Raw genomic sequence first — 25,187 nt, 5'->3', positions numbered from 1 at the left:
TCAAAAGGGTCATTGCCACCCAAATTATCCCAATTGGGACATTTGATGGTACCCTTTTAGTTAACCAGTGAGGTATCAGTGGATCCTATGGAGGCACACTTAATAAAGCAGGGTCTTCCCTTCATGTTGTAAGGGTACTGTGCCCAGACCTAGACACACCTCTCTGGGACCATGAGGGTAGGGGGGTCAAAAGGGTAATTGCCTTCCAAATTATTCCATTGGGACATTTGATGGAACCCTTTTACCAGTGAGGTATCAGTGGATCCTAATGGAGGCACACTTAATAAAGCAGAGTCTTCCCTTCATGTTGTAAGGGTACTGTGCCCAGAGCTGGACACCTTTCTGGGACCATTGGGGTAGGGAGGTCAAAAGGGTCATTGCCACCCAAATTGTCCCAATTGGGACATTTGAGCCTTCATTGGAACCCTTTACCAGTGAGGTATCAGTGGATCCTAATGGTGGCACACTTAAAAGCATCAAAAAGCACTCTCACTTGAAATATATTTTTTTTTCTACTTTGTTATTTCCTACCTTGTTATTTCCTACCTTCATGGCCTGTTTAAAGCCATTATACACTTTCGGTAAACGGTATTGTCCAAGTCCCACACTTCGTGTATCACAACTTATATATAAAACAACAAACCTGTGAAAATTTAGGCTCAATTGGTCATCGGAGTCGGGAGAAAATAACGGGAAAACCCACTCTTGTTTCCGCGCGTTTCGCCGTGTCATGACATGTGTTTAAAATAAATCCGTAATTCTCGCTAACGAGAATTTATATTGTTTTACCGTTTTCTCAAAAAGTAAAGCATTTCATGGACTATATTTCAAGAGAAGTCTTTCACCATTACTTTCTGTAAACCCTTTTTTTTTTTCTGTACCAAAAGGGTCCAATGGCTTTAAGGTATGAACAAAAATGTATGTTGGGAAAAATTAAGTTAGACACAGGTCCGACCTGTGTTAGCTTGGTTTGACCGACCTTTTCACATTACAACATTTCAACATTGCGTTGACCCGTGTAGAGTGTTCGACCCGTTGAAAGAAACCCTCCTCGGGAGGTGGGTCCCGACCCGACTTCTAGGGAGGATGGTCGTGGGTTTAATTGCACCATAGAGAAAGGACCATGTTTACACTTGTTGCAAAAAAGGGCTGATTTAGTGCGGTGCAATGTGAGCACAGAATGGATCTGATAATTTTGAAGTTTTTTTAAGTCAACAAGGATTGGAACCACAAACCTGATACTTCACGGAGGCAACAAAGGCGATTGCCTCCATGCCCCCATGTCATTGCCTTCTTGCCCTTGAAGTACCTCTGGTAGCAGTTTAGAATTTCCTCATAGGGTGCGCTTTACCAAGGAGAAAATACCCTGGTGCCCTTGCCATTTCAAAAACAAAGCATACAGGGCTGGAACCATGTAGGAACCAAGGCTGGGACAGTGTGAAAGTGCGTCAGGGGAAACCGTGGGGGTAGAAAACTGCTGGGCTTTCCCAGGGCTGTATTCCACAGGGATTAGAGATACAGTGTGAAAGCGCGTGAGTTTATCATCAGGATATTTTCAAACTTGTACCCAAACCCCAGAAGTTAGTCATTCATAACATAAGATTACAATGTTTAGAATTGATATCACCAGTGTGATAATTGTGTGTACTTGTTTTGTTTGTGATTTGTGAGTCAAGGCTAAACTTTTTAAAAATTAACATATTTGTGTTAGGCGGAAGGGATTACAATGTGTATGTTTGTGTTGTGTATTTGTTCCACAAGGTTTGGTCTGAAGAGAAAGTAAATAAAAAAGCTGATCAGAATTTACTGACGACCTGAATAATCAAACAGGGTCACCGAATTTTAGTATATTCCCATGGGAATATTATCAACGTACCTTGTATTTCTTGTTTCTTGGTTTGTTTTTGGGGGAGTATTTTTTCGTTTGTTTGTTTAAAAAGCTTTTTCTTTGGACATGTTATTGTTTCAAAAGTGATTAATGACCCACCAGAGATTGTATCTAAAACTCTTTTCTTTTCTTTTTTACGCAGGAAGAAAGATTTTGAAAGAGGTTTTAACCATCATTGTGATTTTATCAGTATTCAGGGAGTACTTATTAAACATTACAAATTAGTGAAAATTTTACTTGGTATCTACAGAGACTTAACAGGCTTTGATTTTACAAATAACAAAAAAGTCACACTCTCAAAAAAGTCACAAAGTCACCTATCCTGAATTATGTACACTTCACATGAGAGAACTTGTAAACAAACAAACAAATAACTTCTGCAGTTTTGTGCCACTGGTCCGTGTTTAATTCTTTAATGTTACACCAGGGATTAATGACCAGTTGCTCTTTTCTGTGGTTGGACGATTGAAGGGCACTGAAGCGTGAATAACTTTTAATGTGTGAGAAACTTTAAAAGTGAAAAACAAAAGCCTTGATTGAAACCTTTGAAGGGAGGTCTGAACAGCCATGAACCAATAACTCACACCCTCGGCCCAGACGGCTTATCAGTGAGAGAGGGAGTGAGGGGACAAGTTTCAGGTAGTGGGTTGTTCCAATAGGGCCGGCCTGGAGGTGTTTGCTGCCCTTCTTTGGGTTTTTTAATATTAACCCTCACGGGAGATTTAGATTAAAAGGACCTTGTCCCAATTATCAACACTCTGGTGAACTGGCATGCCAGTCAGTTCAGTCGCCCCCCCCCCCCCCCCCCTTCAACAGAGGAGAAACCTGATGAACTTGCCAGTCTGTCAGCTCATTTGATGTTTAGAGTTGAAGACCACATCATCAGGAGGAATCACTTGTCGGTGTTCTTCAGGTTGTTGCGGAAAGATTTGTAGTTTGTTTTAGTGAGTGGATTCAGTCGGTGGTTTGATTGACAAAATAATTCTTTCAAGACCGCTTCTTCTTGTACGAAGTATTTTATGTAATGAATATTTCCCGACTCTGATCACCTTGGGAGGAAGAAAAGGTAGTCTGTCTGTGTCTTCATGGTCATTGTTTCAACTGTGGGTCGTCACTGAAACCAGTGCCTGGCAACTCGACTTCAAAGAGGCCATTTTGTTTTGATGTGATATTCATCAAGACAATATCAATTTTTTGGAGTGTTGTTTCTGTTCAGTGATGGTGATCATGGAAGAGCCAACCTACTCATCCACTTTCTTTTTCCCCGCTACATTCGCAGTGAAGTCTGAAATACAGAAGACAAGGTAGGAAATGAAAATCATGCAAAGTGTGTGTTTAGGGTTGACCATGGTCCTTTTTACACAAGGAAGAAGTTGTCTGGTGGGATTACTGTTTAGGAAGATGTACACAATAACCCTCCTACATGTGGATACTGCAAGATACCTCAAAATCGCCATTAGGCTATGCACACAGTGGTGAAGTAACCTATACGCCACATTTTCATGGTCCTTTTTACACAAGGAAGAAGTTGTCTGTTTGGATTGTTTAGTACGATGTACACAATAACCCTCCTACAGGTGGATACGGCAAGATGCCTCAGCAGATGCACTGTAACAAACCTGTTTGCCACACTTTCAACGACTGCCTCTGCAGAAACTGACTATTGGTTGAATCTCATCTCTTTCAACAGTGGACAAGCTTCTCTAGTTTACCACTCTCACTGAAGCATTTTGTGCTATATAGCTGCAACTCTCTTCGTAAATGTCTGTGTGCCTCAAAATGCCACAACTAACTATGTCTGCATTGGGGGTTTGCACACTACATTAGACATTCTTATTGTAGCTAACATTAATGCATTCACATAAGGATTTAAATGGTACCAAACATTTTTTTGCCTAAACATTTTTAAGCTGTGGCCATTTCTGTTTGTTAAAGCACTGTAAATTCACAGAAAATATATGCTTACAATGAAGCTAGAAGTAGAAAAAGGTTTAGAAAAATTGTCTGTAGAATGCCTTCATGGTAAACATTGAAATGAAATTTGATAGGGCAGCATTCTTATAGCTAACAACAACGCATCCACATAAGGATTGGAATGGTACCAAACATGTTCATAAGGAATAAACATTTAGCTGTGACCATTTCTATTTTCAAAGCATTGTAAATAATTCACTGAAAATCTAAGCTTATGTATCATGTATTTAGAAAGGTTTAAAACAAATTCCTGTAGAATGGCTGCATGGTAAACATTGAAACGAAACTTGATAGGGCAGCATTCTTATAGCTAACAACAACGCATTCACATAAGGATTGGAATGGTACCAAACATGTTCATAAGGATTAAACATTTAGCTGTGACCATTTCTATTTTCAAAGCACTGTAAAATTCACTGAAAATCTAAGGTTATATATCATGTATTTAGAAAGGCATTCTTATAGCTATAACAACAACGCATTCATATAAGGATTGGAATGGTACCAAACATGTTCACAAGGATTAAACATTTAGCTGTGACCATTTCTATTTCCAAAGCACTGTAAATTCACAGAAAATCTAAGCCTATGTAGCTAGAAAAGGTACAGGCAAAATGTCCTTAGAATACCAATATGGTGAACGCTGGAACGCAACGTGATAGAGCGGCATTCTTATAGCTATCAACAATGCATTTACATAAGGATTGTAATGGTACCAAACATGTTCATGATTAAGGAATAATCACTTCAACACCTTGACATACATAATTACAATGGATCAGGATTCTTTAACTTTTTCATCTGGAGTGCTGGCTGGCACTGGATTTTCAAACCTTTTGGTACATGAAAAAGCGTTTTAAACTTCGGGGTACGCTTGTAGCCAAGTTGTACAGTGGGGAAGCAAAATTATAAGGCGTGATGACCCAGAGTTAGTGTAATTTCCTACACTAGTTTTTATTTCATTGAAGGCATGTGATCCTACATGATGACCATTGTAGGTCTTCAACGTTATTAGAATGTAAAAGTAGATTCCTAATTATTTGTTTATATTTGGCCATTTTTCAAAGTTCTTACAACACAAAAAGTGAATACATCTTTCTTCAAATCAACTTACATTTACATGTAATATAGTGAGAGGAATAGCGGACCGGGCAATCTCGGTGGTCTAGTTGGTAAGAAACTGCTCTAGAATTGCGCAAAGGTCTTGGGTTTGAATCCCACCGAGTAATATGCCTGTGATATTTGTTCACCGAGCTCTGGAAAGTAATTGAACTGGTGTGTATGGGTAAAAACCAAAAATTAATATTCTTCATCCCTGGTACAAATGTCCATTACTTTTAAGAGGGTAGGCCTAACATTTAAGTAAACTTTGAAGTGCCAAGTTTTGAGCTTGTGAAGCTTCAGTTCCCCCATGACACGCTGTTCTTGCTGTACATTCTGAACGCATTACTCTACAGTGCAAGTTGTTGCATTTCCTTTCATGATTTATGTATAGTTGGCATTACTTGAAAGGTTACAGGGGTTAGAGGTTAGGTCACTTCTGTCATTCTTGTCTGTTGTGTTACATGCAGAAGAATTTATGGGCGAGACACAAGGAGCCAAAACAACCAAATACTGGGGTTGCAACAGCACTTGATAGTAACACAGAGGAACTGACAAGATTTGTAGTCTAGGCCTTTTATTTAAAAACAGTGTGCATATCCATTTAGTACTTTGTTTTAAAAACTGGTTCCATTTCCTCAAGTTGTATACCGGGTACTCCTTTTTTCTTTTGTTTTTCTTGAATTGAAATGGTTTATTGAAAATCAAATTTAAAAAAAAAGCGCTTAAGGAAGGGTGTTTTTCAAATTAACATCCATCAAAATAAATCACTAAAATATATTGAAAAAACAATTTAGAGAAGATTAGTCTAGTGCTAAAAAAAAACGTGTCAGAAAACTTGTTGTACACAAAGCTACAGAAAGTCAACAAATACACAATGGTTAAAAGACAGTATAGGCTAAAGGTTGGTATTGCTACAATATCAAATTTACTGAATTTAAATCACTTTAAGAAAATATTTAAACAGTTCCCTAACCATTATTGTCTGAAATCAGACAAACATCCATAAAAAATGCCATTGTCATTGCTTTTGAAAAATGACCTTTGTTTCATGGTTTTTTTCTGTCACAATAACAAGTTTTCTCTTGGTTTGCCCCATATTTTCACAGGAAAAAAGTCAACCCAGTCTACGACCGTTACCAGGGCCCTACTGAAAAAATCACCACCTCCAAGGGTGGCTCTCAACAGAAAAGCAAACCACCATCCAAGGGGAATTGTCGCAAATATCCAAGTAGATGTCTTCGCCACCCGTGCACCATCGTGTTTATCTTCGCCCTGGTTGCACTCGTCATCGTTGCAGTTGTGCTCATCATGTTGGGTACCATTGAGACCCCAGGTAATTTCACAGAGCTCTTTAAACACAAAAAGTAGCTAAGCACAGCAAAATTATGCTTACCAGAATAAGGTTACCTGCCAAACTACCATGTCCATGTTCTATTTGTAATCGGGTATCCTGCTCATTTCTGCTAAGCACAAATTTTTAAGCAATTGGTCAATGCTGTTCCAACACATTTTCTTTTCAAGCAGAAACTTGCATCATTGTAGAGAGTTCTTGCTTGTAGGCTACTGTTTGCATGAAAATTTCAATAGGAAGAGTCAAAATTATGGCGCCAATGGGTAGTGGAAAGTCAAATATCTGTTATACTGTACTAGGATTGGTAGAAGTGAAGGTGTTTCTGGTTCACGTAACAAGCACCCTCGTTAACAGGTTTTCTCAGGCTTTGGAACTACAGTGATTAAGTTCACTTATGAGGCATCCTTGGTTTCATAAGCAGAAATAGGAAATAATAGTACTAAACTTTGGTAGGGGGTGGCAGCATTCCAAATACATTTGACCGATAATATAGATTTGTTTCCCAATTTACAACCTGATCATACTATCCACTGATTTTCAGTTTATCTTTAGGGAGTGTGACCTTTCACTAAGGCATAATATTCCTCCTACTTTGGTCTGATTTTTTAGCCCTTGGAAAAATCTGAAAATTGTGATAACTATAGCCTGAAATGTCTATTACAGCCTACACCATGTGTACATGTAGGTCCCTTGTACTCAGTGAATTTTCCTACTTTTTTGTACAGACTAAATAATAATAACTGTTTTTTATATAGCACTTATAGCGCTTATACACTGGAAGGGGGCGTCTCAAAGCGCTTAAACATTCTTTCACTATACAATCCTCATAGATTCTTTTTCTGTGTAATATTATCACAGGATCACTACCTGAGGGTCCCGATCGCCAAGTCCAGGCCACATTGCCAGTCACCAGTATGCCGACAACGACTCTAAATCCTGACGCAATAAACTCTGAAAGGCTGTTGAGCATGATTGAAGAACAACAACGCACCATCATGATGTTACAGGAAAAAGTTAGTCCAGTTTTTGTATTTCTCTGTGAATAGGCCTCATATCTGAAATTTTGCAAATTTTGCCTTTATCAAGTTAGTTATTGGCCTATCTTTTTGGTAATAAAGATGCAGAATTCATAAAAGTACCTTTCACTGACCTGTAGGACTGAAGATGACTGTTTGGAGAAGATGAAGAAAAATCAGTAAGATATATATGTGGGAATAAAGCCCTGGAGGAAAGCCCACACAATCGGGCAGAGACTGAAAAACCCAATCCACATGCATGGCACTACTCAGAAAGAGGTTAAAATTTGAATTTATAGAAGTGAAAGGCAGGGAAAGAAACCACTGAGCCAACCTGAATGCCTAAAAGAACTAGCAACGATTAACGAATAAAGCATCAATCTAAACCTGCAACCAAAGTGTTACGCTTCGCCAGATTTACTTTGATTTCGGGTTTCATTGATCTCAGAAAAATACATACTTGTATGAGCTACATGTATGGCCAGCCACCAAAATAAACTATTGGTTGAACCGGTTCACAACAAAGTACAAATTCACATTCAAGTTCAATTATAAAATTAGGTATTGACCCATAGCACCAATGTCACACATGGCTACTGTCTGCTATGCTCACCATGTTGAGAGTCTAACTGCATGTAAAAGTGTATGAACACTATGTCGCCTAAATAGCACACTAAACTGTATAGCACATGGGAACATTGGCTCCAAAAGTAGCGCAAGCAACATTATTGTGAAGCTGACGCTGGGTGAGATTGAGATGGAATACAGCATGTCAACTGTGTGTACGCCCTTCTACCGGGACACTGGTTTCCATGATGGGAAAGGCCAGCCACTAATAGGAGGCACAGGACCAGTGAAGAGTCATTATTTGGCAGACCTTGCCACCTAGTCCTTATTATTTTTCTGTCCTATTAGGGTTGCCTTTACAACATTTTCCGCTCGCAAGTTTCCAAGCCCTTATTCAAACCACTTCCTTTTCCTTCATCCACAGATCACAATGCTTGAGGGTGTCCTTGGAGGGGGTGATGAAGCCAACGCAACACTAAGCACCAGAGTGGCTTTGATTTCTTTCAAGGTAAGAAAGAGACACGCTTGGAAATCTAACCTGCTCACCTGCACTCATATCATTGTCTCCCAGTTTTGTTTTTTTTAAAACCGAGCCTGATATGTGGCAGAGGGTGGTTCCCCCTCCCAAATGCATACTTTGTCACACTTTTTTCCTTCTTCTTTCGTTTGATCGCTAGACCAAGGTGAACATTGAATTGAATTTAGATTGTTAATTAGATGACTTCAATCCACTTGGCGATGTCCTCATCTAGGTCTATGATTTTTTGCTCGTCATTTGGTTGTCTGAAGTCGAGGCAGCCACGCATGTGGTTGATGGTTTGTTGGCTACCACACTGACACAAATTTTTGCTGGTAGCTCCGATGCTATGGAGGAATGAGGCATTACGGCCAAGCCAGTGCTAAGATGATTTACACTCTTCTTTTCACACTACAAAAAATCTCTGTGTTGGACATGGATACGATCCGGATAATGTGCACTGACCTTTTCACACTACAACTTTTCAACACGGTGTCGATCCGGATATGGCACATTATCCGTGTCGAAACCAACCCTGCCCGGGAGGTGGGTTGATAAATCTCTATCCGTGTCGAAGATTCCAACACGGATCGAAAGCCGTAGGGTGAACACCACTGGTTTAATTTTCGATCCGTGTTGAGTGTGTATGGCGCCATCCTCGCACACTACATATGTCCAGCGCGTAAATAAAAAGTAGTCGCGTCCTGCTTCGATCCGTGTAAGACCTTGCAGTATGAAACGGTCGGACAATATCCGGATTGAAAAGTTACACATGCAACCAAAAATCTGATTTCGCGCAGAGCTAGTGTGAAAGCAAAGCTGTTTGTATCAGTGTTGAAATTTTATAGAACCAACACGGACCCTATCCGGATAAGGTTCAACACGGATCAAAGAACGAGAGTGTGAAAAGGCCTTTTTTTCTGGTACATAAGACCCCCCCCCCCTAAAATCCTCAAAAGAATTCCTGAGATTCCCAGAACACAATGAAGACACTTTAGGGAGGTGGTACACCAAGCCACATATCAAAAAAACAATTATTTGTCTTCTTTGACTTCTCGCAAAAACAATGGCAAAGCGAATTCAATGACACAAACAATAATGTACGCACTGAATTTCCAATTGTCACATGTGGAAATTTGCTTCGCCTTTTACGATTCATGTCAAGTATAGTCACTCTATTTTAGTGTGCTTTTTCTATCGTCATGTTGACATCATACTTTGCTTTTGTCAACTTCTTTTTAGATCGAGGGCATCGATGCTTCCATTAAGTCAGCAAGTAAAAATATCACAGAAGTGAACCAGAGAGTTAGTGTGTTACAGGATTCGTTGTCTGGCACCCTCGTGAGATTGGAAAGCACTGTGATAAGGGTAAGTCCTTCTTATTAATAATAATAATGATAGATCGTTTTTATATAGCGCTTTTCACGCCTGAGGGGTGTCTCAAAGCGCTTCCAGCATTATTACCCCTGGTCACTGGGCCTTAAATCATTCCTTAAACCATCTCAGCTCCCTGGGGAGTATACAGCCTGTGCGCAGTGATATGCGCTACTCGACTAAACCAATCACAAGAACCATCTCTGCCCTCACAGGTACCCATTTATACCCCTGGGTGAAGAGAAGCAATTATAGTTAAGTGTCTTGCTCAGGGACACAGGTGTCACGACCGGGATTCGAACCCACACTCTGCTGAACAGAAGCAACAGAACTTGAGTTCGGTGCTCTTATCCACTCGGCCACAACACCTGAGTGCTGTGACTTTCTTTTCTTTTCTGCTTAATCGATGTTAAATTTGCATCGAGAGCAAATAATATTGTTTTAGCCATACACTGATGTTTTTCAAGCACTGTTTACTGTGAAAACGTGTCTTGTAATTTGGGTAGATGTTGTGTACTGTTGTATGATGAGGAAATGCCACATAATCGGTGGGCTCGATTTCACTAAGCATCTTAACATGAGTTATCAATATTACTATGGTGATTTGCATTGTGACTTCACACTTTGCTTAGCAATCAAGATTGATACACACACAGTTGAAGACCAATCTCGGCTCTTTGTGAATTTTGCCCCTGGGTCAGTTTACATTTCCTACTTTCACTGTGTTGTTTACATAATTTGACCTTTATTCTTTAGTAATACTTTGCATATTTATTTTTTTCTTCAGACATCAACGTTGGAAAACAATACACGACAACTTGAGCGCAGTGTGAGTACTCTAGAAACTACTTGTGTAAAACTTTAAGAATTACTTTTGTTGAAAAATAAAAAATATTACTAGTCTTGATATAATAAGATCACACCTGAACAAGATTTTAATAGATATTAAATTTGAATCTGGGATAAAGAATATTAATTGTTACCCTACACGAATGTGTGTGAATGTTTTATACTCGGTACCTTCTATGGCTCTGTGAAAAAAAATGAAAGGCATATTACTTGGCTGGGATTCAAACCCACGACCTTTGCCATTCTAGAGCAGTGTCATACCAATTAGACCACTGAGACTGCCCGGTAGCGTGAGGTAGTTCAAATTGTATATTTTTGCAGCAGGTAACGCATCGATTTAATAACAAGAGTTGTTCGAGTTGTCAAAATGAAAACTACAACTTTGAAAAGAGTGTGTTATTGCACTCAGTCGTATTCCAGCGTACACATCTGACATTGATTTGGTGAAGATTGATTTGTTTTGGTTGTTTGTTTTTCTTAGGTGAGCCAACTCAATGCCAAAGCACAGACACAAAGCATTGACATACAAACGAATAAAGAGAAGAATGACGAACAAGACAACACGGTAGGTACTTCAATAGCTTTCTGGCTTTGGACATTTGGTTGGATACTTATGTGCCAGTCCGGTTGGGGTAGTGGTGTCTTGCCTCACCTGCCACCTCTAGGACCCCACTTTGAATCCTGCAGAGGGCACTATGTGGGTTGGCTTTTCAGTCCCTATCTTGTTTTTCCCTGGCATCATTCTCTGGGGTTTTTCCTCCCACATCTAAAATTGAAACTTCCGTGTGTCCTCCCCATGAAACTTGTGGTTAGTTCAGCACTGAAACCCACAGGGGTACATTATGGATGCTACAATCTCAGCAATCTCTCGTTGGGCCCCCGCACCATCGCCCCCGTGCCCCCTTTCAATGTTGGCTCTCATTGCGCGGCCTCAGCTGCCATCAACATTGAGCCGGGGAATGGGAGAGAATGTTTATAGTCATATTGCGAATGTTTGGCCCAAGCATTTTGGCTGGGATTGTAGGTGGCAGTAGGCATGGTAATTCTCCATTGGTTGTGTATGTAGGACTTTGACTTTTGTATGGTGCAGGCATGCAACTCTTCCGCGTTTCCGTGGAATTCCGCGTTTTTAAAAATATGATTAGCGCTAAAAAAAGACATTCCGCGGTTAGCGCGATCTTAAGACAAATACAACAATGCATCGTAACGCATGGTCTGGCCTCTGCCTCGGTACGCAATCCATTCTACTGCATGGTCAATCTAAAGCCCACAGCAAGCAATGCATACGTTTACACACTGCGTGCGGTCATTATTAGCCGTGTTTACGGTCGAAAAATCTGGAACAGTGGAACGCACCCCGTGGTGCGGGCGAGTTGTGTGCTAAACCAAGTTATTATACAGCCTTGAAATGAGTCTAAGGTCGTGTCTTCGTCTCGTCCCGCTGTTTTGCAATAGTATACACGTGTTGTACATTTGTGTGTGAGTTAGTTACCAAACGTACATGTATACTGTGTGCTTGTCTCACATTGCGTTACGAAACAGTCGCATCTTCAAACGTCCGTCAAAATGACATCCAAAAGAAATTATATTTTAGAGCGGGACCGAGTGGTACCTGGCCAAATTAAAGCCATAGATAAAGGAGTAAAAAATACCTGGAAGTGGTTTTGGTTGGGAAAAAAAAAGACGTAGACGGTAAACTGCTCTCCGAAACCGTCCGGAAAGTGGACAAGCCAGGAAGGGCATATTGTGTGGTGTGCAAGAGGGAGATTTAACGACGGCAAGCGGGGACAAGTGGCTCGCACCGACCATTGTAAGGTGGCAAAGCATTGGGAGTTGATTAAGTTGAGGAAAAGTAACTATTGTTTCCCAGGTAGTTATGAAATTTGCATAAAATTATTATTCCCCCCCCCCCCCAAAAAAAAAAAAAAAGGGTTTTTTTTCTATTTTGTTTTTGGGGGGGAATAATAATTTTATGCAAATTTCATAATTATCTGGACAACAATAGTTAGTTTTCCTCAACTTAATTACGGTGCATACATAGGCAAGGTGTTTTTTCCATGTTATTTTAGTTGTATAAAACACTTCACTTTGTCTTTGTCTTACATGCTAAGATTGATCCTAAGAGCATAAAAAACCTCAACACTTTTTAGGGTACCATTGTGGGTCTCGAAAAGTTTCCTCTTTTTTTTTCATCGGGCAGTTGCATGCCTGATGGTGGATGGGTAGCCCACCTTGTTGAGCTGTAATGGCTCCGCTTTTAATGTCGGTCTCATCACTGTCATCATTACAGCCCACCTTCGATACATGTCTTAAACGCTAAGTTTTCAAAGACGCAAAATGCGAGGTAGTTTGATTGCAAATTTCTCCCATTTAAAAATGTCCTATACTACTCCAACATACCTCATTTCATTCCTTACATCTGTGGAATTACTATAACACATAACAGGGGTTACTAAATGATGACTTTGTCCAGATGTGATTGATTTGAAAATTGGTCCAAAAAAACGTGTACAAATGTGACATGTTCTTGGGCGCCGCCATGTTTTAATGATTCTCTTCTTGTTTGGACATGAGAAGTCAGGGCGCCAGGCAAATATTGCAAGTCATGAATATCCAAGAGGTAATGTCACGTGACGCAGTATGGCTACGCTGATTTATCAATTTGTGTGGTGTACAAAGTAAATATGAATATGTATGAGGTGACATTGCACGGTTGTAGTTTCCAGATCCAGCGCATCGCTACGTCACCTTATACATATTGATGTTTTACTGTGCACACGCACATAAGCCTAGCGATCATGACGTCACCTTATGGATATTCATGACCTGCAAGATTTGCCGGGCGCCCACGATCAACAGGGGGAGAATCATTAAAGATGGCGGCGCCCAAGAACATGTCACATTTGTACACGTTTTTTTGGACCAATTTTCAAATCAATCACATCTGGACAAAGTCATCATTTAGTAAGCCCTGTTATGTGTTATAGTAATTCCACAGATGTAAGGAATGAAATGAGGTATGTTGGAGTAGTATAGGACTTTTTTAAATGGGAGAAATTTGCAATCAAACTACCTCGCATTTTGCATCTTTGAAAACTTAGCGTTTAAGACATGTATCGAAGGTGGGCTGTAATGGTGACAGTGATGAGACCGATGTTAAAAGCGGAGCCATTACAGCTCAACAAGGTGGGCTAGGTGGATGGGGTATTAAGTGTTCTTTTGGGTACATAATGCTATTTATCTCAATTAATGTTTCCATGGTGCTAACCATCTAACCAGCCGTCGATTTCACAAAACTCTTCCTAACTTAAGACTTATCTTAGGACTTAGGACGAGTCACAACCCTGCACTGTAGCGAGACGCGTCCTAACATGAGATAAGACGAGTCCTAACTCTTTGAGAAATCAATATAAACCACAAGGGAGAAATCGACGACTGAAGTACTTCAATCATTTTCAAAGTATTGTATGAAACTTTGAATCCCTTTCTTGTTTTTTAGATATCCAATGTTCAGCAGGAACTGTGGAACCTGTCGGATAAGTTTGACCTCAACTTGGCTGAAGCCAACCGCACCATCTTCGACAGGCTAGACACAATCAGTAAGATGCAAGGACCAAGGGGCTACAATGGCTCAGTTGGCCCAGCTGGTCTTGACGGAGCTCAGGGTCCAGCCGGTGCCGGGGATCTGACTCAGTGTGACCACCAGATTCGCACCTCTTCATCTTCATACGGTTCGCCTACCAGCGGAGGTTGGGAGACGCCACCAAGTGTAAGTAGACCAAACAGGCCCAAGGGTTTTTTATATACGGGTTTCATTTTAATATCCAATTTGTGGGTATTCTTACCAACTCTATGGTGTGATTCAGCAAGCTATGGTAAAAAAATATGATAAGTAACTTTATGGGGAGAGCGAACAAATGGTTTAAAATGGTTTTTAAATGTTTAAGCTGAGGATTTACACGCACGCAAGTGTGTCAACACTGCAATCGTGGACCCTCCTTTGTCCAACGCTTTGTGATAGCAACCGTGGACCACAATGATTTTCTTTGTGATAGAAACCTTGGACCTATTATCTCTTTTGTTATAGGTCCACGGTTTGAATATAGTGCTGGGCGAATAGTGAAATTTTGTTATTCGGATACCGCTGGCCAACTATCCGAAATTAACCGGATATTCAAATAGTTTTTTGCCGCTAGAGGGTGCTATTAAAAAAATATATATATATTAAAAATATTTTAAAAATATAAACATTTTCTTTTGATCATGATTGACTCTACGTGAAGGAAAACTTTTGTAATCTTTGAACAAAATAAGTCGGAAATGTCATTGTTTTAACTCTTCACGGAGGTGAGCATAGTTAAATACTTAATTTATGCTGTTTTATGCTGTCTTAATGGAAGTTTCATAAGGATTCAGACAAAACATTCCTATCAGTTGTCGCCCGACGTCCAGGGATATTCGGATATTAAAGAATATCCGGTTACTTGGTTGTAATTACAGAACTATCCATTTTATAAATAGGTATTCGCGCCCTATGCGGATATCCGGTTAAGAAAAAAAAGGCATTCGCAGTTACGGATAGGAAAACCTATTTGCCATTAACCGGATATTCGAATAATTCGCCCAGGCCTAGTGGATACCTACCCACACACACACACACAGTCGTGTTTGACCATGAAGTTAGAGGACACCTATTGTTCTTTCTGCTGTTCCTGTATTGAAGCAATCCCTATTGGTTTTGTACACAAATGACTAGTGAGGACCCATGAAAACAATGAACCGACTAGTGAGGACTTATTGTCCCTATTGAAAAACTGCCTCGGAGGGTAGGCCATACAAGCCCACACACACCCAAACTTACAGATCTCCTTTGTTTGGGCCAGGCTATTTTTGTTCTATTATTGCCTTTTTTTAGAGAAATACTTAGTGGGGTCCTGGTATGAACTAAGAATTCCCTTTTTGGCGTCCATTGTTCTATTGTGAAAAAGACCCCACAAGGGCACTCTTGTACGCATTCACTGTTGTGCAATAACTCTGTGGACATTCCTTTGTTCTGTACTCTGTACAAAACACACCGGGATGTGTGGAAGTCGCATAGTGTTACAAGTCCCTCCACTGTGTGGACCTCTTGTATTCTCAGGTCAACAGGCTATATATGTAGCATTTAAGCAAATTGAATCCCCTCACTTAATTTTGATTTACTGTCAATAAACAAGAGCCACCAAAGTAGCTTCTGCCACTCAAGCACATAGAGTAAAAAAAATCACAGGCTTTATCTTCATTTTTATTGTTGTATTTTTACTTGTTTTCCAGGATAAGATTTTTACTGGGGTGACCTGCACGACAATTGGTGGAACCCATGCTGTTTTATTAAGTGAAGATTTGTCAAGTGGAGCTATTCGATATAGATGTCGGTGCGGTGGCCAGTCCTCAGAAATCACGGAATCTAGAAGGCAATGTAACATGCACTTCTGGCAATGCCCAGCAACCAGCTAGAGTTGTAAGGTCTTAAACAATAACTTGGTTATGTGTAAATATATGTTTGCTGGAAATATTTGTATATTAATGATCACTGTAGATTGATTCATGAAGGTACATATACAAGCCGTTGAAATGAAACTCTGTATCTTTGTACAGCACAGAGAAAGAAACCCCCCCCACATACGGCTAGGTACAAAACCTAATTTTTTAACTTTTCAAGTTGCATTAAATGCACACTTGAAGTCACAAAAAGTATTTAAAACCCTAAGTAATGCTTTTTCCCTTGAGAGTATTTTGGAAATCGTAAAGGCAATTAACGCACTGAATTGTGAGAATATTGTGTTTCTTCAAAAAAGGACTGTGAAGAAAATTATTTCCTTTTTGTTATTAACAAAGAGCTTTCCCAAATGCACAGGTTGTTCTAACAGTTGGTTTAGGTTTTTCTTTCGAGAATTGTTGGGCATGTAACATTTTATCTTAATTATGAGTTATTAAATAATAATAATAACAATGGACAATTTGTCTGTCAGATTGATAGTCCTGGCGCATAGAAAAAGATCACTGCTCATGGCGGTACTTAAAGCCTAAACTTAATGAGCGTGTTTTCAAGCTTTGAAGCTGGAGTGAGTGCGTACATGTACTAAGTCTGAGGTTCAGTGGAAGAGCTTTCCAAAGAGATGGTCCACTATGTGAAAAAGACAGTCTCCCCAAGTGTGTTTAGAATGAGGGATGTTTTAGGAGCGAGGGATGTTTGTAGAGCAAGGCTGTCTTGTAGAAACAATTAGCTGTATTGAATCCTGGATGTGTTTGGAGATGTGCCATTTATTAAATGATAGATGAGGAGTAGAAACTTGAAATGGATGCATTATTGTACCAGGAGCAAACAAAGTACTTCGGCCCTTTTCGAAACGACTGGGTTTGGCTTTGGATTTAATTGCGCGTGCATTGCGTATATGTGCCCAGGGTTTCAGACGAGAGAACAGAGCCTCAAGCCGAATCTAAAGCCGAAGCCATGGTTTGGAAAAGGGCCATAGTGTTGTTTCAATTATACCTTAACATGTTTTTATGGTGAGAGATTTTAACTTTTACGTTTTTCATTTATTTGCAATTATGCTAACAAAACTGCCAGATTTTTTTTATTAGATTTTAATTTGATTTTAATTTTATGAGCAAGTAAGTGTTTTGTTTTGATGAGCTTTAAAAAAAGTTTTACTTTTGATTTATCTTGGTTGCTTTTAATTTATATTGGTTGCTTTTGATTTTGAAAGTTTTCCATAATATTTACTTAAATGTAGATTGCGAAACTAAGCGAATTCTATTTTTCCAGATAGAGATAGTCATTACATGGTGTTACCGCATGGTGTTACCGCAAACCATTCTATATGGTATTTCCACCATGCAAAGTTTCAAATCATACTTATCTATTTCTTCAGTTACTTATAAATTACGTTTTTGAGAGTTTTAGTGTCGTCTCTAAATATCTCAGATCTTTATTGATTTGGCCACGGTACATATCCAACAAAAGCATTGTCTATTTTATTTGTAAAGAACCACATATCCATTTTTTTTTCAAGAAGTTAAATATCACTTTCTTTTATCAAGAAAAAGCCTCTGCATTCTGACAGAAATTGAAATGAATTAATAAAATAAGTTATTCCTGTCATTAACTTACATGAATTCCTTTCCATTAAGAGAGGACATCCATGTATAATCAGAATTACTTACAACGAAACTGTTTACACCACACTCAGCAGTTTACTGGAGTCCACTTCAAAACTTGAAATTGCCACAAATGTGTAGTCTATGTTTTTCTTCTGTACATAACTGTAGAGTAGATTATTTATAGTCTATGCATACTTTTCCAGCAAAGTACATGAGGTGTATGGAAAATCCTTCCACTTCCTCTTCTCCCTAATATCCCCCACCCCCTCTTTATTTTGTATCTGTCTACATTTGTCACATCATTGGTGCTGCACTTTGAAAAGAAACTTCTCCAGATTCAGCTCAAATTCCCAAATGGTCCACCTTTTCGGGGGCATTGGGTTTGACTTGACTCATAAACTTTTCAGATGGACAAACCCCAAAGAATATAACCAAATTTAAATTGGAAATAAAATATACATTTAGGGGGGGGGGGGTGATTCAGAGCATGAGCTGTGCACTTCTTCAAAAAACCTATGTGTACTTATAAGTTTTATTATGATGTACAGATGTATAATGTATGGAACTATCCTAATTTTTCAACTCGTGTCTGCAATATTTTAGACATATTATGGCATGATTACATGTGTGAGTGCATTCAAGGAATGAGATAATGTGTATACCTGCAGCTGTGTTGCACATGGTGGTAAAATTACACTGAAGTCATGTCGGGTTACTTGTTACTTTTAAAGATTTATCATTCTTTTTTACAGCTATGCAAGTATGAAAAACCTTTACTGTAAGAGGACCAAATCGTGAAGGTCTTCTTGTGTAATAGGAAACTAAAATCAAGGGCATATTTGAAACTTGGAATTGTAAATACTCTTGTATATATAAATACTTACCGAACATCTTCTGAACTGAGTTTCAAAAAAATAACCTTGTTGTTAGCGTAGTATCAAACATACAATCATCACCATTTTTAGTGAACTTTTTACTTTTGGGTTATTTACGGGAAAGAGTAACACAATTGTTATTGGTCAGTTTTCACTCAAAAAAAGTATGGTCACAGGTATCTCTGAGTGTTATCCAGGTTTAAGGCACCATATAGCACTAGAGATAGAAGTAGGTGCTTACAGTATGATAACTCATAAAAAGAATCACTAAACAACGAATCATTGAAATTGTAATTGAAGCTTTTGTAATACTAGAACTTTGGAAAGAATACTGTTCTAAGTGTTCAAAACCAAAGTATCCTTGCTTACAGGTTACCGGCTCAAGTGTCAAATCTTACTTAAAAATGGCTTTTTGTGGCCATTCATTCATTCATTCAGTCGATGATGGCCCTGCAAACACATTGGTCTTCCATTGCTGTATGCAGCTCCTCCCGTTGCAGGAGGAAACCTCCTCCCGGTTTGTCCATTACATTTCTAAATCTGAATAAGAAAACTCTTTGGATTGAAACAGGGTGCTGATCTAAATTTAAACTTCCTGCCAACACTTGCTCCAATGTAACTCTCTCATATCAGCTTAGCAAATCCATTAGACTTAGCAAATCCATTAGACTTAATACCATTCTGGGTGTAACTTGCTGTGCCTTGTATATACTGTAATTATTACCAAAGTTTGTATTAATCCAAATTAATAGAGTTGATTGAATACAATCAACCGTGACGTACTTGATTTTGTTTATGCTGTTGTAATTATGCAAGACATGTCAATAACTTGTTTATTATTCAAATGAACCTCAGCATATTATGTTGTGTCATGTTACTGTCATGGAAGTGAGCGTATATACTCAGTACTGTGACGTTTACTAAAGACTATGGGTGCATGTTCGTGGACATAAACTAATAACTTTTGGTCCAATTGGCCATTGGTTAGATCACTAGCCAATTTTCTGTATACATAAACAACATTGGCTGAAGATGCCATTGAGACGTAGTCTGTGTCAGAATTAATCGTGATAAAAAGGCCTATTCTTCAATTGCTGCTGCTGCCAATAGCCATAGCCGTAGCCGAAGTCACTTGAATCAAACGTGGCCATATCTCAACTTGTTAGCTATATTTTTGCCTTGACAGCTTTATGTAATTGGGCTAAGCTGTATGAAACTGGCTTAGCAACATGGTGACCTCAAAGAGGCAGGGAAAAAGGTTCCAGAAATATCTGTAGATAGTTTGTGCAAAATGTCTGGTGTGGAGTATCCATGTCATATGTGGGAGTGGCGGTGTATTGTGAATGGTTAAAGTTTCTTGAATATATCTTTTGTATTCAAAAGACCTCAATGTACTAATAATGAAAATATATATTTTTACATAACATTGAATATTAATTGTTTTCAAATACTTAAATAAAACCTTATGCACTACGAACTGGTAAATGTAAGTAAAATACAAGTACTTGTAATGCTATAAGATAATTCCTTGCGATTTCAATAAAGATATATACATGCTGGGCGAGCTTCTTTTTAATAATTTTTTTGTGAATTTTCAAAAATTAGTTTGTATCATTACAGAATATTATAATACACTTTATATTATGTTGATGTACTTTTAATGCAAAGAGAGAAGATTTTCCAAAAAATGTTTTACTTTTAATTATAAAGCGCAAATTTCCATCCCACTGGTCCGAAATTGCTTTTGTTAAATGGTTATGGATAGACACTTCATTATTTTGGGAGTTAGATTTGGATAGAATCTGGTACAATGACTTGCTTGGTCACAAGTTACTGCTTAAATTGTAGAAACAGTCAAAATGTTCAGGCAAATTTATTCGGTTATACCAGCCGCCAGATGAGTCAACTTTTGTGCCATACTTTTATTCCAAATTGTGTATGGGTGTTGGCTGTCTCTAGACATTAGATCAAGCCATTAATCGCAAACCAGTGAACTGCAGTGGTCTAAACAATGTAGAAGCTATGGTGCTGTTAGGCTTTCATTCGTCCCCTCGTCACTTTGACCAGTGGGAACCATGTGAACCACAAGTTTGGCTAGTCGGTATGGTAGCCTCTACATTGTAAGACCACTCAGATGTCATGCAAGTTCACTGGCTTTTTACTCACTTTTTCATGCAAGTCTAAGGTACTACTTGAACCTATCTCAGTACATTAGTTTTGTATTTCTCAATGCAAATGATACAAATTATGCTCATGTAAAATCGGCTTGTGAAAGATTAAGCTTGCATTCAAACATTCATTTTTAATCTGGCAGTACTTATTTAATAAAATTTCAAAATAAAATCTGTACTTTATGCCTAAAGAATTCACTGAAGTCTACCATCAAACACTTACACTATATCTAAATAAGTACTTTAAGTAAACATTGGAGAGATTTTATAACCTAGAACTGAGGTGAGAGCAAACCAATTGGGGATTTTTTTGCCGCTTGGTGGCAGCAGACTTTCCGGGTAAACTCATTGGTCTCTCTTGTTAATGAGCGCATGCTCAGGACTATGTAAACAATGGAAATTTACCTGGTAAGTCTGCTGCCACCTGGCGATCCAAAGTCTCACATTGGAGTTAATCTGTCCACTTGTAACAACCAGGCCATTTTGATGTCACTCATTAACTATATAAATTGCTTACTTTGTAAATAAATTGCTTTTTAAAAAAGAAAACAGTTACCTTTGACTTTTTTAGTTATTGTATTCGACATTAATTTTTTGTTATTTACCTGTCTTCATTTTTAACAGTTTTTCTCAGACCCTTTGTCTTATCTATGGACAAATTCATAGAGCTGGGAGTGCAAGAAGTTGCTAAGCATAAAACAAGTAGCTAGGCATAAACAAGTCCCCAGCTATATGTAATGCAATGCTAGAGACTGGCTCAGTGCTGTTGGATATTTGGGCTAAGCACTAATTTCTGCTTAGAAACTCTTTTCCCTGGGCACAACAAGCTTATCTGAAATATATTTTCAGCAGTATTTATTTTACTACAAAGGTGAAAACAAAACTTCCTGCATGATAATTTGTTTTCCCTGCCAATTTCAACAATTTCTCATTCAATTTAACACCTGGCCCTTTTCCTATCATTTTAAAATGAATGCTCTGTCCATTCAACTATCAAAAGAAGTAATTTAGTTATTAAATTCAACAGGTTAGCAATCACTAGTTACATAAAATTCTCTGTTTTGTAAAAGCCAGCAGCAAATTGTAAGTTGTTGAAATTTAGCTGAATACAATGGAAATGTAGTCCACATGTGAAATAGGTAGCATGAAAGTGCAATCAAATGAAACGGTAAAAGGCAGTGGACACAATTGGTAATTACTCAAAATAATCATCATCATAAAACAACTTTCTTGATTACGAGTAATGGCGAGAGGTTGATAGGATAAAACATTGTGAGAAACAGCTCCCTCTGAAGTGGCGTAGTTTTCAAGAAAGAAGTAATTTTCCACGAATTTGATTTCGAGACCTCGGGTTTAGAATCTGAGATCTCGAAATCAAGCATCAGAAAGCACACAACTTCGTATGACAAGGGTGTTTTTATCTTTCATTGTTATCTCGCAACTTCGACGACCGATTGAGCTCAAATTTTCACAGGTTTGTTATTTTATGCATATGTTGAGATACACCAACTGTGAAGACTGTCTTTGACTATTACCACTATAGTGTCCACTGTTTTTAACTTTAAAAAAAAATATCTGGTTATAAATCAAACTGGGGATAACAAAGTTTTCAGAAAATTTTCTTTTTTGGCAGAAATTGAGTGGGAAAAAATAAATCATGTTATATGCTAGGGCATGGGAGGTGTTTCGCTAAATGTTTGAGTAGATTGAGGGGTTTTTCACTGTTGGCTGTCATACTTCGGATATGGAGGTAGCTTTGGATGAAGTTAAAATAAATGTATTGTGGGGTTAACAAAAAGGGGGAGGGAGAAGAATTGTTTTTGTTTGATAATTCAAAAAGAAAACATTCTCAAATTCTGGCCCATAAAACGACAGGTGTTTTTTTTAGTGAAACAGAAAGTTGTCCCTGGACTCTGATTTATTTTTGTAAAATCAGGATAAAGTATTTAGAAATGTCGCCACCTAGAGTTCGGATTTGCCTAGCCACTCAGGTGTTAAGTGCGTGTGGTGGTGCGGTTTGCACACAAAGACAATGCACAATGCAAGCATGTTCACCCATGCAGTCAATTTCTCCAATGTGTGCACAATCTAATGCAGAAGAGACAGCAGGACTAGGCCGCGCAACATTGCAATCTTTCTCCCACATGCAAATTGCGCAGTTTGATAATTATCTGTCTGTCAGCTGTGTGTAGCGATCGAAGATGGACGCTGTGTAATTCAGTTTCAGCTCTCGTGATTTTGCTCTACCCGCGCCTCTGGGATCTAGAACTTACAACGGAATTGTTTTTTGTGAACCGGGAAGTGTACTAGAACAAACTCTTCAGAATGTGGCAGTTAAGGAGTATGAGTGGACTGAAATATAGGATTTTCCCGAACACCCTTTTCATAACTCTTGTTGTGATCGGTGAGTAGTGTGATCTTGAGTGTACAAAATTGCTATAGAGTAACGTACGTATGTGTTCAATGTGTGTCCACAGTGGAAACGTTATACAGTCTGGCGTGTAGGGTCCCCCTATGCGTTGCACACTTGCGTTCACTACACATAATTTTTACATATTTCTACCGTGTTTTGGATTTGTCATATCTCCACTGGGATCCCTCCACTGCATGGCCATGATGACCATAGCATGAAAAGTAACTTTCCTACTTAACTTAGTCTCTGGCCAGGATGGCATTTTACTTTTTGAGTTGGCCTGTTTTTGGATTAGAATTTAAATTCTGGAAATGCCATTTCGCCAACACTGGACACTAGTGACAGTGACAGCTAGTGACACCCCCAGTCCAAATAAATAACATTACTTTCCCTGTTGAGCAGTTGTGCATAATTATCCTCAAAGTCGATTATTGAAACTACACTTTCGCTAAACTAAAATAAAAGTAAAATATTAATACCTAAAAAATAAAACAGGTTAGACATTTCGACATTATAAGTTTATAAACATTGTGAATTTGTTTATTATAAAAATTTATTGTTACTAACAAAACATTTTTTTTATTCAGTTTGACAGATACATTTTTGTTAATTTTCTTGTTTGTTTTTTACTTAACAGTGATTTTTTCTTAAAATTTAATTTAAGTTCTATTAGGAGTTAATCCCTGCAGCATGACCTTGTTCTTATTATAGTTCAATTTTCACTCTATAACTTTCAAAACATTTTAACAACATTTTATGTGCTTGGTAAAAGTTCTAATCTCTATAGACTGTGCAAGTCTCGCGCGCACCGGAGCGAGAAAACACGACAACTGAAGAATTGAATTTTTTTATGAATCAAATCTTTGCATTAATTTTTTCTTAATGCCAAATCTGAACAACAAAAATACCCATTAGAGCTTGTTTAACTTAGTTTTAGCTTTTTAAACAAATATACAATTATCGGTTTAGTCTATGTATAGACAAAAGTAAAACTCTGGGAAAAGGATGTTTGTTTGATCTTAAATGTTTTGAAACCCCTTTTGTAAATCTACGCCTGTATGTGAAACTACTGAAAGCTGGTTATTACGCGGACGCACGATGGTCGCAAGGGCGTTAGATAAACGCGTGACGCATTTTAAAGAGGAGGCCGACGCCTAAGCGACCAATGAAAAGGCTTTCCAACCCGCGCGGCCAAAACACGCGTCTGCGTAAGTTTCGTGATCGGAGATGGGCACAAATTCTTAATTTTTTACAAGTAACCTGACCTGAGGTCAAGTTTAAATATCGGTTTTTCTTCGTTATTATGTTGACTTTATTTTAACTTTTATATATGTTGTTAATTAGTATTACATTTTTAACAACATATGTCATTGTTATGGTCATAAACTATATTAAACCAAAGTAATGGACGAAACAAGATCTCCCCAACGTAAAACTCCATAAGGTTGGGACCACAATGGTCCCGGAAGTTCAAATCTGCGCGAGACCTTCACAGTCTATTTGGGCATTTCAAAGGACAACAAGGCAATGCTGAGGGGCCATTTAGATCCAAGAGATACAAACTCTGTTCTTTTGTTAACCCTGTCTTGTTGTGATTTAACGTCAGGGGGAAAAAGGATAGTTTTTAAGATCAAATTCTTAATTGTCATTGAGTGGTTATAAAAGTGTATCTTTTTGTTGTTGACTTCTTCAAACCATACAAGTCCACTCCTTTGCGAACAATATGAACTTGTTGAAGCTACTGTTTTAGATCATGCGCATGTTCAAACATTTTCAAAACATAAGGGTTTGCACAGAATCCACAATTTTTTGTTAAAGACACTGGACACCTTTTGTAATTGTCAAAGAACATTCTTCTCACTTGGTGTATCTCAACATGCACAAAATAACTAACCTGTGAAAATTTGTACTCAATTGGTCGCCGAAGTTGCGAGATATTAATGGA

General features: G+C 38.4%; 2 protein-coding genes across 2 annotated transcripts in view; both read left to right on the top strand.

The window, feature by feature from the left end:
• The window catches only part of LOC139954279 (uncharacterized), a 42,145-nt gene extending 21,928 nt beyond the window's left edge, over positions 1 to 20,217 (top strand). Inside the window, exons 4-11 of the mRNA XM_071954016.1 lie at positions 6,073 to 6,299; positions 7,176 to 7,330; positions 8,325 to 8,408; positions 9,660 to 9,785; positions 10,579 to 10,620; positions 11,122 to 11,205; positions 14,140 to 14,409; positions 15,954 to 20,217. Of these exons, the coding sequence (XP_071810117.1) occupies positions 6,073 to 6,299; positions 7,176 to 7,330; positions 8,325 to 8,408; positions 9,660 to 9,785; positions 10,579 to 10,620; positions 11,122 to 11,205; positions 14,140 to 14,409; positions 15,954 to 16,136 (1,171 nt within the window). The 3' untranslated portion in view covers positions 16,137 to 20,217. The remainder of the gene's footprint in view (positions 1 to 6,072; positions 6,300 to 7,175; positions 7,331 to 8,324; positions 8,409 to 9,659; positions 9,786 to 10,578; positions 10,621 to 11,121; positions 11,206 to 14,139; positions 14,410 to 15,953) is intronic.
• Positions 20,218 to 22,878: 2,661 nt separating this feature from the next.
• LOC139954327 (inactive tyrosine-protein kinase 7-like) overlaps positions 22,879 to 25,187 on the top strand; it is a 58,524-nt gene continuing 56,215 nt past the window's right edge. The window contains exon 1 of the mRNA XM_071954084.1: positions 22,879 to 23,233. Coding sequence (XP_071810185.1) covers positions 23,155 to 23,233 — 79 coding nt within the window. The 5' untranslated portion in view covers positions 22,879 to 23,154. The remainder of the gene's footprint in view (positions 23,234 to 25,187) is intronic.

Source organism: Asterias amurensis, chromosome 1 (genome assembly GCF_032118995.1).
Source record: "Asterias amurensis chromosome 1, ASM3211899v1".
Lineage (NCBI taxonomy): Eukaryota > Metazoa > Echinodermata > Asteroidea > Forcipulatida > Asteriidae > Asterias > Asterias amurensis.
This window is presented reverse-complemented; position numbering and strand designations above follow the sequence as displayed.